This window comes from Eretmochelys imbricata, chromosome 9, assembly GCF_965152235.1.
Source record: "Eretmochelys imbricata isolate rEreImb1 chromosome 9, rEreImb1.hap1, whole genome shotgun sequence".
In the NCBI taxonomy this organism is placed as follows: domain Eukaryota; kingdom Metazoa; phylum Chordata; order Testudines; family Cheloniidae; genus Eretmochelys; species Eretmochelys imbricata.
In genome coordinates, this window is record NC_135580.1 from 31,995,933 (window position 1) to 32,009,403 (window position 13,471).

At 42.3% G+C, this 13,471-nt stretch overlaps 1 protein-coding gene across 1 annotated transcript in view; it reads left to right on the forward strand.

Moving 5' to 3' along the window:
- The first annotated feature begins 1,037 nt into the window (after nt 1-1,037).
- Nucleotides 1,038-13,471, forward strand: part of PCOLCE2 (procollagen C-endopeptidase enhancer 2) — a 42,614-nt gene continuing 30,180 nt past the window's right edge. The window contains exons 1-4 of the mRNA XM_077827273.1: nt 1,038-1,154; nt 3,376-3,484; nt 11,125-11,380; nt 12,719-12,843. Of these exons, the coding sequence (XP_077683399.1) occupies nt 1,072-1,154; nt 3,376-3,484; nt 11,125-11,380; nt 12,719-12,843 (573 nt within the window). The 5' untranslated portion in view covers nt 1,038-1,071. The remainder of the gene's footprint in view (nt 1,155-3,375; nt 3,485-11,124; nt 11,381-12,718; nt 12,844-13,471) is intronic.

Below are 13,471 nucleotides of genomic sequence, written 5' to 3' on the forward strand. Positions count from 1 at the left end.
GTGTAATTATTTGTTTCTCTGAGATAATTAGTAGCCTTTTAAAACATTCCTGATAATGTACATTAATTCAGGCTTCTTGTGCATGTCCAGGTACTACTGCAGTCCATCTGTGTGTACAGTAAATACTATGTAGGATTATTCTCAAGACTGTGCAGAGCAGACTCATTTTCTGTTGAGGACTGTAAGGTTGATCAGTTCCCCAGGCCCCACATAACTAAACATGACAGTTACAAATTACTTGTGAAATTTGAGAGCTGAACTTAAATACACATTCCTCCTTCACTATAGGAAATCATTTCTCCTTTGCCAATCAGTAACTGAGTTTTTGAAGGATGGGGAAGATTTTTCTTCTCCATCCGCCAGCTGAGATCTGACATGTACAAGGTTCTTGTGACAAAAGAACCGCTGTCCCTGAAACGAAGTAAGTGTCAGGACCGCTCCTGAGGAAAAGGAGGAATCACAAAGTTACAGTTTCGCTGCTACTAATAAAAAAGCCCAAGGAACTGGACTCGCGGTTAAACAAACACTCCCCACCCGAACTGGATGTTTACAGCCGCTTGAGCAGTGGCTCTGTGCTTTGTGTTGCCCGGACCGGGCTTCACACTTGGCCCGAGCAGGGCGCTGTGGTGATCTTCGCCCTGGACACGCCACAGTAACCTCCCTCCCCCCAACTCACCCAGCGCGCTGCCGACCGCCGCTGGACTCCGCGGCCAGCCCACCACACGAGCCAGGGGCCAGCGCGCAGGCAGGGGGCAGACGCAGCCCGGGCTGCAGGGGCTTTGAGCGGCATGTTCCTGCCCGAGCCTCTGGGCAGCAGACTCCTGCCCCTGGGCCGCGAGGGAAGTTTTCCAAGCACTGAGCGAAGGGGCGGGGGGTAGCTCTGGGCTGGGGAAGCCTCTTCCCTCCTCCCCTCGCCTGGAAGAACAACCGGGATATTCACGCGGAGCGGCGCGATGCCAGGGAAACTCCTCCAGGGGGACCGCGCGGAGAGGCTGCCGAGCCCGCAACCTGCCTTTAAAAGCCCCCCGCCCAGGAGCCGCCGCTCGGCAGAGGCGAGCCGGGGCGCCCGCGATGAGGCCAGCCGCGTGCTCCTGGGGCCTGGGGCTCCTGCTGGCCGCCGCTCAGCTCTCCCGCCAGCAGCCGCCGCAACTGAGGTAACGGCTCGTCGGGCCAGCAGCGCCGCCGGGCTCGTGGGGGCGCCCCCTCCAGCCACTGCTTTGCCACTTGGGCCACGCAGAGCTCTGCCCCCTGCCGCTGCCTCCGGACCCCTTACACTCCTGCCTGCCCTTCAACCGCCTCCTCCTGAAGCCTGCAGTTACCCCCCGCCGTCCCTCGCCCGCGCTGCGGCTCCCGCTCTCGCGCCTCCGGGTCCGAGCCCGGCGGGCGCCAGAGGCACCTAGGCAGGAGCACGAGGGGGCGCTGAGGTACCGCCTCGCGCTTTTGCCCCGTGCTGGCGCCTCCCCAGCCAGCCTCTGTGCTGCTCCCCGTCCGGCTGCGGCGGCCACGCCTCGCCTGGTGCCACGGGCGGGGTGGGTGAGCTGCAGCCCCTTCTTTGCCTGGCAGAAGGAGGGAACATCTTGTTCGCCACAGAACGGCGCCAAGGCAGGGTGGGTGGGGGCGGCTGGGCTCGCTGGCTCTGTCCAAGGCGACTCTGTTTCTCTGTCTCCTGTGGGAATAGGCGGGAGGAGAGAGGTGTCAGTCAGAGAAGGAAAGACCCGAAGCCCCTGTCCCCCACTCCTGGCTGGGGGGGAAAGGTGGGACCCGAGGCTCTCTTTGGCATGTGTTACATCGGGAGGGGATGAGCCTGTGCGCGAGGGAAGACTCAGAAGGGCAAGAATCCAGGGCACTAATCTTAAAGGATTCCCCTCTAAATCAACCCATTCTACTATTAACAAGCGAGAGTGAAACGTCCGGAATTCACACGAATGACTGAAAGGCCCATTGCAATAATTGAACCTTGCAAATTAAGTGACTGGATAAGAACAGGAAAAAGCAGGGATACTGCATCGCAATATATTTTGTTCATTTATGCCCCCACGGCACCCAGGATCTGTGCAGGCAGTTCTGACTGCAGAATCAAAGCCTTAAGTAGGATCTAACACTTGACCTATACCAGTAAATATAACAAAATCTTGATGAGACATCACCTCAGCAAAATGCTTGCTGAGGAGTGGGGCATTAAGATCAGCATTATTTGTGCAAATTACAAAGTGTGAAGAAAAGGAGTACTTGTGGCACCTTAGAGACTAACAAATTTATTTGAGCAGAAGCTTTCCTGAGCTACAGCTCACTTAATCAGGGTCTCCTCTGTTCTACGTTTCTCTTATGAAAGAGAAAAAATGAGCACGGAAACTCTGTCCTTTTCTAATAACGCATACAAGCATTTGTTGGCATTGTACAAAAAAAGCCCAAGCGTCTCAGTTTCTTGTATTTAATTTGAAAAAAAGATTCTGGTTATACCTTCAAAGGGATTTTTTTTTTATTTTGGGGGATATTGGAATTAAAAACAAACACCCTGTTATATAATTTCTTGGATGAATAAACTTGCCAGCACTGGATTCATGGGAAGAAAAACAACGCCCACCACCTTGGCTGTTTGCCACATTCTTGTCTTTTAATACTGATTTTGCATTTCTACATATCACCTTTTCAGTAATTTCAGAGAGTTTTACAGCCATGGCAAAGTACTCGAGCATGAAGTATGTGCTTACATTAAGCATGCTTCGCTGAGCCAGGGCCTAATTACCCATCAGCGCCATTAGAGGAAATTAGGATCTATAATTGCCACCAGTGCAGCTCCAAATGGATGCTGTGATGCAAACAGGAGTTGCATTGATGGTGAATTATGGGTCCTGGTATTCCCAGTATAGAAAAAAAAAATCTATGAGATGGCTTGCTTTAGAATTCTGCAATAAATTGTCATTTTAATAGAGTGAGGATAATGGGGTGTGGAGGGGGGGGGACGACATCTAACTTTACATTTTCTAATGACTGCTGGGAAAGTGTGCTCTTTATAGAAATATAAATTGTTGTGGTATTTTCCCCTCCTATTTTGTTTACTATGAACAGGGCAAAGCTTGTACTTGAACAAACTGTGTAAGTATAACAGCATGCAGCACTATATCTAAAATTTTTAAGGGCTGAGCTGTCAATTCTAGCCACACCTCAGTTTGTGCATTAAAAGTTGTACTATACTACAATTTAAATATCTGCTAATGTTATTCAATCCTTTATTTAAAGTTGCTGTACATTTTTGTATCAACATTTAGCTGACATACCCACCACACAGGTTAATAGTCTTTCCATCTTCAGCATTATAAAAAGTGTTGATGGAATATATATTTCTAAACTAAGCAGTATTTTTTTTATTCCCAGGCCTGCTTTTACATGTGGAGGAATTCTGTCTGGAGAGTCAGGGTTTATTGGGAGTGAAGGATTCCCTGGAGTTTACCCTCCAAACAGCAAATGTACTTGGAAAATCACAGTAAGACTTTCTAATATCACAAAAACACTTCTGAAAAGAATGAAGAGCTACCTGTTTTATAATGCCAACATTTTATATTAGATGACAGATGCCTCTAATAATGAGTTGTTGGGCTTACATATTTCAGCTGTATGGAACATTTTTTAGGGTTACATTAGGTACAGTGCCAAAAGTGAAATCCCTGCAAGCTGCATGGAAACTTTTTAAAGACACCATAATAGAGGCTCAACTTAAATGTATACCCCAAATTAAAAAACATGGTAAGAGAGATGTGTGTTATAGGATACTTGACACTGAAATGAGTTTGCAGAGCAGCCACATTATATCCATGAATGATGCTAATAAGTGAGCAAACACTAATAAACTGAATGGCCAGAACTGAATATCCCTTCAGCGCTGGACATGTTATAAACCAGAGACTTCATAAAGAAGCTTTAACTAAGCTCTTTTTACTTTTCCACAGGTATGATGATGACAAATTATGCTACCAAAGACATACTTAAAGCCACACACTGCCTTCTGGCTACATGCACAACTCCTATGAACATCAGTGGAGAGTTCCTCTGGGGGTCAGTACTAGTATATGGGCTCAGGTCAAGGAGGGAAATGAGTGCTCTGAAAATTCTCTTTTGAAGTTGCCACTAAAGAATATATAAAAAAGAATGGATAGTGGTAGTGAAATAGGACATCACAGGATAATACAGCCTTGCTGCTATAGAGACACTGATGCAAGTAAGAGACAATGAACTTGTGACAGTTGTTTTTAAATTACTGTCAGAGCAAACAAATGATGTGGATTTAATCTTTTTATTATGCTGCATTTGGGTGGAGAACAGCTTTTTGTGCTGACTTTAATCAGTGCCCAACTTCTAGAAAAGAACAATCTGAAGTATGCCTCATTTTTATTTAGAAACTTGTTTCTCGCTGTCTGGAGAGACTCACTTGCTTTTTTAATGTTTACTAATGATTACTGGTTAGCTATCCTGAAATCTGATTGGCTGGCAAGGATTCCATTTGCAATAATATAAGACTGTGAGACAAGAGTAGCAACAACAAAGCTGATTTTCAATAGCAGTTGGTACCATGAAATAATTTTGAAATCAGTTCTTCATAAGTTTGAAACATCATCTTGATATTATTGAAAAATTACAAAAGTAAAGTTCTTATACAAGACTTAGATTACAAATGATTGCTAGGAAGTACACACTGAAGAGTCCTGTTGGCAGTTCTATTCCTGCTAACTAAGTCAGAAAAAAAACCCACAACTGATTTTATTTAAGGAGTGTCCCTATGGTATGTTTTCATTGCAGAATTAACTTGAGCGATCAGCGACTGCTTCTGAGCATCCTTATTAGCTTAGCTTGGATGTGAGCAACCACAGTGAAGTTAGTGGGTCCTCATTGGTGCTTCACTCCCCCACATGTGTGTTGCTAGAACTTCTGGGGACACATCCAATGGTTCTTTGTGCTGCAGTAAGCTGGAACTTACTGGGATATACAATATACAAGGGATATATATTGGTGGAGGGGAGAGGAGGTGGCAGGAGGCTATACATGCGTCCTTTTGTCTTTGGCAATCTTTCGTTTTGGAGTCAGAAACACTCTCACTCCCCTCATTAGAATTAGGACACTCCACAACTGTAAACTTGCCCCAGTGTCACTCAGGGTCAGGTCAAGAATGTCTAATTAGCAGAAAAATTCTGGATCTATTAGCTGGGCAACTATAGTTATGTTTAGGATGGGAAGAAGAATGGAACAGTTTTTAAAGAGACAGTCATTGAGTTGGTTGCTACACCAGCCAAAAAGTGCCTAATGAAATTGCAAGCTTATTGATATCTACTATCCATACACCAGACCCCAGTATTTGATCAGAAGGATTTTGGTAATTACTGTCAGAGATACAGAAGCATAGTGGAATCTCACATCTCTTGAACTTCTCTCACCAACCAGTTGATCTGAATGAGAGTTTGATCAGGCACCCAATTCCAGTACTAACCTTACCCTCCATTTTCTCACTTTCCCTTCCTCTCTGGCCCCTTCCCTGTGCTAGAACAATATGAAAACAGAGGAGTGGAAGTTGGACTGCTGGTGCTTGTGTGGTAATTTCTGGTGTACAAACAGGACAGGGTGAGATTGCATGGCCCTGCAGGGGAGTAAGCTGCCTGGACTTCAATTCTAGGTGCTTGGGAGTGAAAAGCAACAATTGCACATCCAGTGCGTCCCTCTGCGAGCAAGAAGATGGGGAGTGGGCGGAGCCATGGCTGTGTGTCCTGTCCCACCAAATACACCAGCTAGCAGAGTTTCCCAGGAGCAATAGGCATGAGCTGCCCCATGAATGAGGTAGACATGACATAGTAAGGGAGAAACAGGGAGAAATAGTGACTGAGCTACAAGCCCTGCCCAGAGCTTGTTCTGAGGCGTTGCAGTTTTTTTGCTGCCCCAGACTTAGGGCCAATGACCAAGCCCAAAGGCTCAATCTAGTCCAAAGTAAACAAAACTGAGTCCTGCTGGGTTTTGCTCCATTAGAAAGACAGGGAAGAAAGTGATGTTTGGAAAATGGTGGAAGAAACATTGGCAAGTTTGAATACATGTTAATTTTCAAGCTTTTAAAATGGGGTTATTCTAGTGGACAACAAAGAACGAGATACTGTTTTCAAAAGAGTCAGATGCTGTGAGTTCTACTGCTGGACCAGTTGTAGAACTGAGCTGGTAGGTATTCTTAAAATGAATGTGCTGCTCCACAGTTTGTATTTCAGTTAGGCACCATGCTGTAGATTTGTTTTCCAAATGGCTTAACAGCTGGTTTAACCTGGTAAAATTATTTTATTAAAATAATAAAATGTTGACCAATTCCTTAAGATGATGGAGGGTCAAGTCCTTCAGCGTTTATTTATCCCCATGGCTTGATTACAACTACACATGTGAGTAAGGATTACTCCTGTAACTGTGAGTTGGATCAGGCTCTGAGCTTGAAATGCATATGCTCATTGAGGTTTCATAACTTAAAAAAAAACAAAAACAAAAAAACCCCCATAAATGCCTGCTAAAACAAATAGTGTGGAATCACTTTTCAGATCAGTAGGGGAGAGGTCAAAAAAGCTTTCCTAAAACATAATTCCATTTATGAAACTAAAATAAGGAAGGCAGAATTGTCACAAACCTTTCAGTCTAAGACCCCAATCCAGCCTGCTGTTCTGTACAGATTCCCACTGACTACATTGAAGCTCTCTGTGGGACCATAGGCATGCCCACATGGGATCAGAGCCTAAAGGGCATACCTACACCTCTTGACAACAATAGGAATTTTGCTTGCAGAGATCAGACAGACTAACGGGGCCTGATCCTGACAATACGGTTTATTGATGCATAACATAAGTGGTATTACTCAGTTAAGTGAAGTTATACATGTGCTTTAATATTTTCAGGATCAGGACCCAAGATTTCTCGTAAGAAATGCCTGGTTTTTACTAGTTTCCCAAACTCTTTTAAAATTATATATATTATATATATAATTTTACATACAAAAAAAAAAAACACAAGTTAAAAGAAAGCTATGGTTGAAAAGTTAAGAGAAAATGCCAGTATCAATGTTGCCTGTGCAACTTTTTTCCTGCTCCTTTGCATAAGTGTATAACAAGAGTCTCTCTCATATTGCTTAGACGGTGACAGAGCCAGGAACAGAATCCAGCTCTCCTGATCCTGGTCCAGTGCCTTACAGATCATTCTCTTCTTTTGGATCCTTCTGCCTCATTCATTGTCCATCCTATGCACTGAATGAGGCAAGGAATCATATAGAACAAATAGTATACAATCACATAATTAAAGACTATCATAATGCATATAGCCCAGGAGGCTAGCATTTCCTAACATTCGAGAGCTTCACTTTGCAAACTTCTATAAATAAAAGAAAGAAAGATTCAGTAATGTGGAAGCATATTGACCCGTTCATGGGTCATTAACAGCTCGTGACTAGGGTTGCCAACTTTCTAATTGCACAAAACCAAACACTCCTGCCCCGCCCCTTTCCTGAGGCCCCGCCCCCGCTCACCCCCTCCGTCACTCGCTCTCCCCCACCCTCACTCACTTTCACCGGGCTGGGGCAGGGGGTTAAGGTGTGTGGGGGAGGGAGGGCTCTGGCTGGTTTATAATTTAGCCAAATCTGAGTGGATTTTCACAGGGATGGCAAAAAGGCACCTCTCTGGCTCCAGAACTTTCCACCTGCCAAATTTAAAGTTCCTAGTCTAAACCCTGGGAAGAGCAAGATCGCCTCAAAGAAATGATTGGGGGGGGGAAACCCACAAACATTGACTAATTTCCTTAAACCCATTCTCTGAAACAACTGTTTTTGCTGTCAAGTATGAGAGCGGTAGCCGTGTTAGTCTGGATCTGTAAAAGCAGCAAAGAGTCCTGTGGCACCTTATAGACTAACAGACGTATTGGAGCATAAGCTTTCGTGGGTAAATACCCACTTCATCGGGCCACTACATGCATCTGACGAAGTGGGTATTCACCCACGAAAGCTTATGCTCCAATACGTCTGTCTATAAGGTGCCACAGGACTCTTTGCTGTTTTTGCTGAAATTTTCAAAAATAACTCCGAAAAGAGATCAAGGAAAACTTTGGTCCATATGGTTAAACTTTGGCAGAGTTGTAAGTGACTGAAAACTTCAGCTTATATTGGAAAGCATAGGTAAACTTATCTATGGGCACACTACCAATGCTGCCACTACTAAAATGATTAAGACATGTCGTTGCCCCTAAAGGCCAACTGAGTTGGGACCTTTTGTTCTAGGCACAATACAAACACACAGATATTGGCAGTTCCTACCCCAAAGAGCTTACATTATTTTACTCACTAATGCTTTGCCTCTCTGATAATCAGGATGGTTCTATTTATCTTCTTAATTTTAAGGCCAAATGTTTCAAATTTGGATGTTAATTGACTTGTCCAAGGTCACAGAGTTTGTACAGTCATAAATAATACCTGGTTCTCCTGACTCCCAGGCCTGTGCCTTAGTCCTTCCTCCATAAAAATAACCTTATTTTGCTGTGTGTCAGACAGGCAAAAAGAAGGAAATTCTGAGTGAATTAATTGCGGTTAGAAAACAGAAGTGCATCAAGAATGTCAAATGTGCCCTGCATCCTCTTCCCCTTCAACCCCCACTTTTAGTGCCTCTGAGTTATTCAGTCGAGGAGTTAATATGAGCTGGAGAGATGCATATGCTGGAAACTTTATACTTTCTGGGCTTCTGTAGGTGTGGATAAGTTACATTTATGCTCTAAACTACATATATATGTTTAGAATCAAACACTCTGTAGTCCCTCTAGACTACATTTCCATCTGCTGGAAAAAGTCAGCTACATTTCTGTTTTCCCCACAGTGGTTATCCATTCAAGATAAAAATAAATGGGCAGATTTTTAAAGGCACTAATGGCAATTAGATGCCTGTCATTTATGCTTTTGAAAATCTCCCCCAAAGTCACTAAAATTAAAATGATAGAAATTCAACTTATTTAGGAGACTGATTTAAAACAAAAGGAACTTTGGTCTTTCTCTTTTAAAACTTCCACTAGTTGCTAATTACTTTGTTACAGGTTCTAATCTCTGATGCATCACAAGCACAGGTCATTTGTTTAAGCCAGGCTGGACTTGTGTGTCACCCCCTTCCCTGTGGCAGTGCCAAGAGGTTACCAAGAGTTCTAGAGCTGTAGGAATTTAGATTTCCCAACCCGAGATTTGTGGATAGGGCAGCCCTTGGGGCCGATTCTCAGATGGTGTAAATTGTCATCATTCCATTAACTTCAATGGAGCTATGACAATTGATACTTTCTGAGGTTCTGCCCTAAGCACCTCTTGCTGCAGAGAATTTATCTGCATGAGCACTAATCCACCCAGGCAACACCACAGCTTGGTACTATAGAGTTTTGTTAGATATTGTTTTGGGGCTTCTGCAGGAGGCAAACTTTCTCCTGGTTATCTTGGCTTCCTGTGGGCTAGGGAATTGCCAGCTACACAGGGCTTGCTCAGGACAGAAGTCTATTGTATAGTATTAGGTCCTTTGTAGGAAGCTTGTATTATAGGTTCTTTCATTCTTTAAATATATGTATACAAAGAACATATATTTGTTACTCAGCAACAGATAAAAGCCAAGGCTGAACTTTCAGTCTTAAACACTCACAACTTACACAACTTATTTTTCTATAGCTCTTACAAACCCAAAGACTCGACAGATATGTACATGCCTAACCTGCATAACTATGTAACAGTACTGCACATCCAATTCCTACCGTTCATCACCACCACTCATGTCATGTCTCAAATTTAGATGGTAAACTCTTTGGAGCAGGAACTGTCTCCTTGCTTTGTGTAGTGCCCAGCACATTTTGGGTTCCAAAAAAAAAAAATATGTGTTTTCTTTCTGGACAAGTGGATAAGTGTACTGAGTTTTGAATTGAGATCACTTTGTGTATTTTTAAAAAGCTTCCCTGTGTCTGTTTTAAACGTAATTATTTCTATCCAAATATATTCTCCATTTAACCAAAGTCTTTAGATGCTTTTTGTTAAAGCAGCAAAACAGCATTAGGCCTTAGTGTTCCAGGAACCAGAGAGTTACATTTTAAATTGCTTTTTGGTTAAGGGTAACTTGTGTCTAGACCCTTATAACCAAAGGCTCTCTTACTATCATCACATACTAGTGGCTTGCTTGAACTCTGTAGCCAACATGTAGTTTTACATATTCTTTATCAAAATAAGTATTTCCACTACATCCATGGAACTAAATAGGTTCCATCTAGTTGTTAATTTGAGCTATGCAGTATTAGCCATAAAGTTTCCCTTTTTCTTTTTTAAATTGATATTGTGTTTATTAAATTACTACTAGAAAATGTAAAATCCCACAAATTGAAAGGCTTTATTATAAACCCTTGAATGCCACAGATAACCAGGATGAGAGAGGCAAGTGAACTAAACTCAAAATTGATTGACTGGTTCATATTAAAAAGATGGCACTGACATCACCCAGTTATCAGAGTAGCAGCCTTGTTAGTCTGTATTCGCAAAAAGAAAAGGAGTACTTGTGGCACCTTCAAGACTAACAAATTTATTTGAGCATAAGCTTTCGTGAGCTACAGCTCACTTCATTGGATGTATTCAGTGGACTGCATCCGATGAAGTGAGCTGTAGCTCACGAAAGCTTATGCTCAAATAAATTTGTTAGGCTCTAAGGTGCCACAAGTACTCCTTTTCTTATCACCCAGTTAGTTAGCCCTGCATTAATGAGTTCAATGATGGATGTGACATCACTGGCAGAGGATGTGCTTGCGCCTTAGAGTTGCAGTTGAATTGGGATGTGATGGATATTGAATAGCAGTTATCAACATTTGTCAAAGCACCATTCTGGAGAAAGGATGCTATGCAACAGGAAGGGATAGAGCTGGGAACAGAGAGGGAGTATCCCATATTATTTGTTCAACATCTCATCTGTACTTGAATGAAGAATTTGATTGGTAAGTTGGGGGAAAGAAACTTGAAAATATGCACAGTTGAAAACACAAACAACAGTTATGTAGAGCACCAGAGCAGCTAGTCATGTGATGATAATTATTATGTTGTTAAGATACATTACTCTCTCCCTTCTATAGGTGCCTGAAGGAAAGGTGGTAGTTCTGTCTTTTAGATACATAGACTTGGAAAGTGACAACTTGTGCAGATATGACTTTGTGGATGTTTACAATGGTCATGCCAATGGACAACGCCTCGGCAGGTTCTGTGGTACTTTCAAACCAGGTGCCCTTGTGGCCAATGGCAATAAGATGTTGGTACAAATGATTTCAGATGCGAATACAGCTGGAAATGGATTCATTGCTATGTTTTCTGCAGCAGAACCACATGAAAGAGGTATTTTACAACTATGCAAATATTAAAGGCAAACATTCAGAGGCTGTGCTAGCCCATCAAGGGCCCTAAGCAGAAATATTTCTGCGGCCACACCTTACCCTTCACCCACCCCCTAAAAATACTAATTGCATTATTTCTGCAAACCAAAAAAAAAATATACCAACACATCACATACTAATATGCTTGTTAAAAAGTTCACGTTAAATAAGATGAATGGTATTTTGGGGATAATATTCAATGGGGGCCCTAAGCAACTGCTAAGTCTACTTATGCCTGGTGCCACCACTGCAAACATTAACTTGTCATTTATAGAATGTACTTAGACTTTGAGGCCAAAGGTACTTTAAGTTAAAGTAAGGTTTCCTACTTCTTTGAAAGTTATAACATCCAGAACCTTGCATCCTTGGTACTGAAAGGGTACAATAATGAAGATGCTGCACACTTGTGTTATAGTCAAGGATAATGTAATCACAGTATTTGGTACACGTTTTATTATTTTGGGGCTGGGAGGAGGAGAAATGAAGCCCTAGACTGGCCCTTTAAAAAAAGAAGTCTTCAATTTTGTTAAGTTATAAAGTTTTTTTCCTTTTCATTCTCAGTCATGGATATTGACTCCTCTTAGGCACAAAATGCCAATTCCAAGCTTTTCTCTCATCCTCAGTTTTGCGAAGGGGGAAAATAGTTTTAATTTTGTAGTCTGGGAACAAGGGAGAATCTTTTGATCAGCAAAGTTTATCTTAAGACACTGCTAACATGGATCTTATAGAAAAATTATAGCATATGTTAAAGTCTCTGCAAAGTAAAAATACCAGTCACAAACAGTTTTTAGTTTCTTTACTATGAACAAAATCCTCCCCATGGGCATGGAGGGCCCTAAATGCAGTGGAACTAGCAGGGTTGTGTTGCACAAAATGGTGCGGCTGCACAGATGCTATACAGTGGTCTCTAAAACCCTTACACCCTGTGGAGTATTGCTGTGCAGTGGCTCTGGAGAAACATGTCAAGTGAGCTGTATCTTCAGCTACACATATCACTACCAAATTGCCTTCTCCAAGAAAGGGAGCACAGGGACCATGGACACTATTACAAGCCCTTCAGCTCCTGAAATAAACTTCTGGTACTCAACCCTATGGGGGAATCTGTTGCTGGACCCACAGAGGAAGAACTTCACGCTGAGAGCATTTTCTATAGGTCCCATCTGAGAACCCTTACACAAAAACTTGTTTCTTTTGGCTACACATAGGAGTTGGGAATTTGGCTGTAGAGGAACAGCTGTATTAAATGCATTACACATGTGCCCTACGTTTTTGGTCAGTATGTTATGTTTTGTATTTCTAGGAGATCAGTACTGTGGTGGACGACTAGACAAGCCTTCTGGGTCCTTTAAAACACCTAACTGGCCAGATCGAGATTACCCAGCAGGAGTCACTTGCTCATGGCATATTGTAGCCCCAAAGAATCAGGTGAGCTTTTGTATCTCTTTTAACAGTTACCCACAAAAGTTAACATGTGGGTTGGCAATTTATACTAGTTATTTTGATACTTCATTATGTCAAAGGAACATACAAAAAGGAAAAAACATTAAGAACATTATTAAGGTTACAAATACAGAAATTGAGGGTGTGTGGGGCATACACTATCTATTCATGTGTACTTTCTCTTCATAAGTTGTACAGTTTTCTTGTATGTTTCATGGTTCCTATATTTTTCTGGCATTATTTCCAGTGTTTTCTGTTTTTCATTTGAGTATTACATCTAATTTAGAATGTAGCTTCCCATATACTCTACTTTCTACATGCTGCTGGGTGGCTAGTCAGGCTTTTAAAACAATGTTTTTTGGGAGGATTTTTGGTTTATTTTGTTAATTAACAGAAGTCCAATAGTAAATTAGATCAGAGTAAAATGAGTGCAAGTGATCCATCTCAGAATAAACAAGATTATGAACATCAGGTTGAAGTTTAACAGAATACGTATGGTTTGTGGTATATTTTCTATTGGATTCATCCATGCATACTTTAACGCATATTAAAAGCAGAAGTACATTATTTCAATAATAACTCTGCCTATCTTCATAGGACATGCATGGGGATG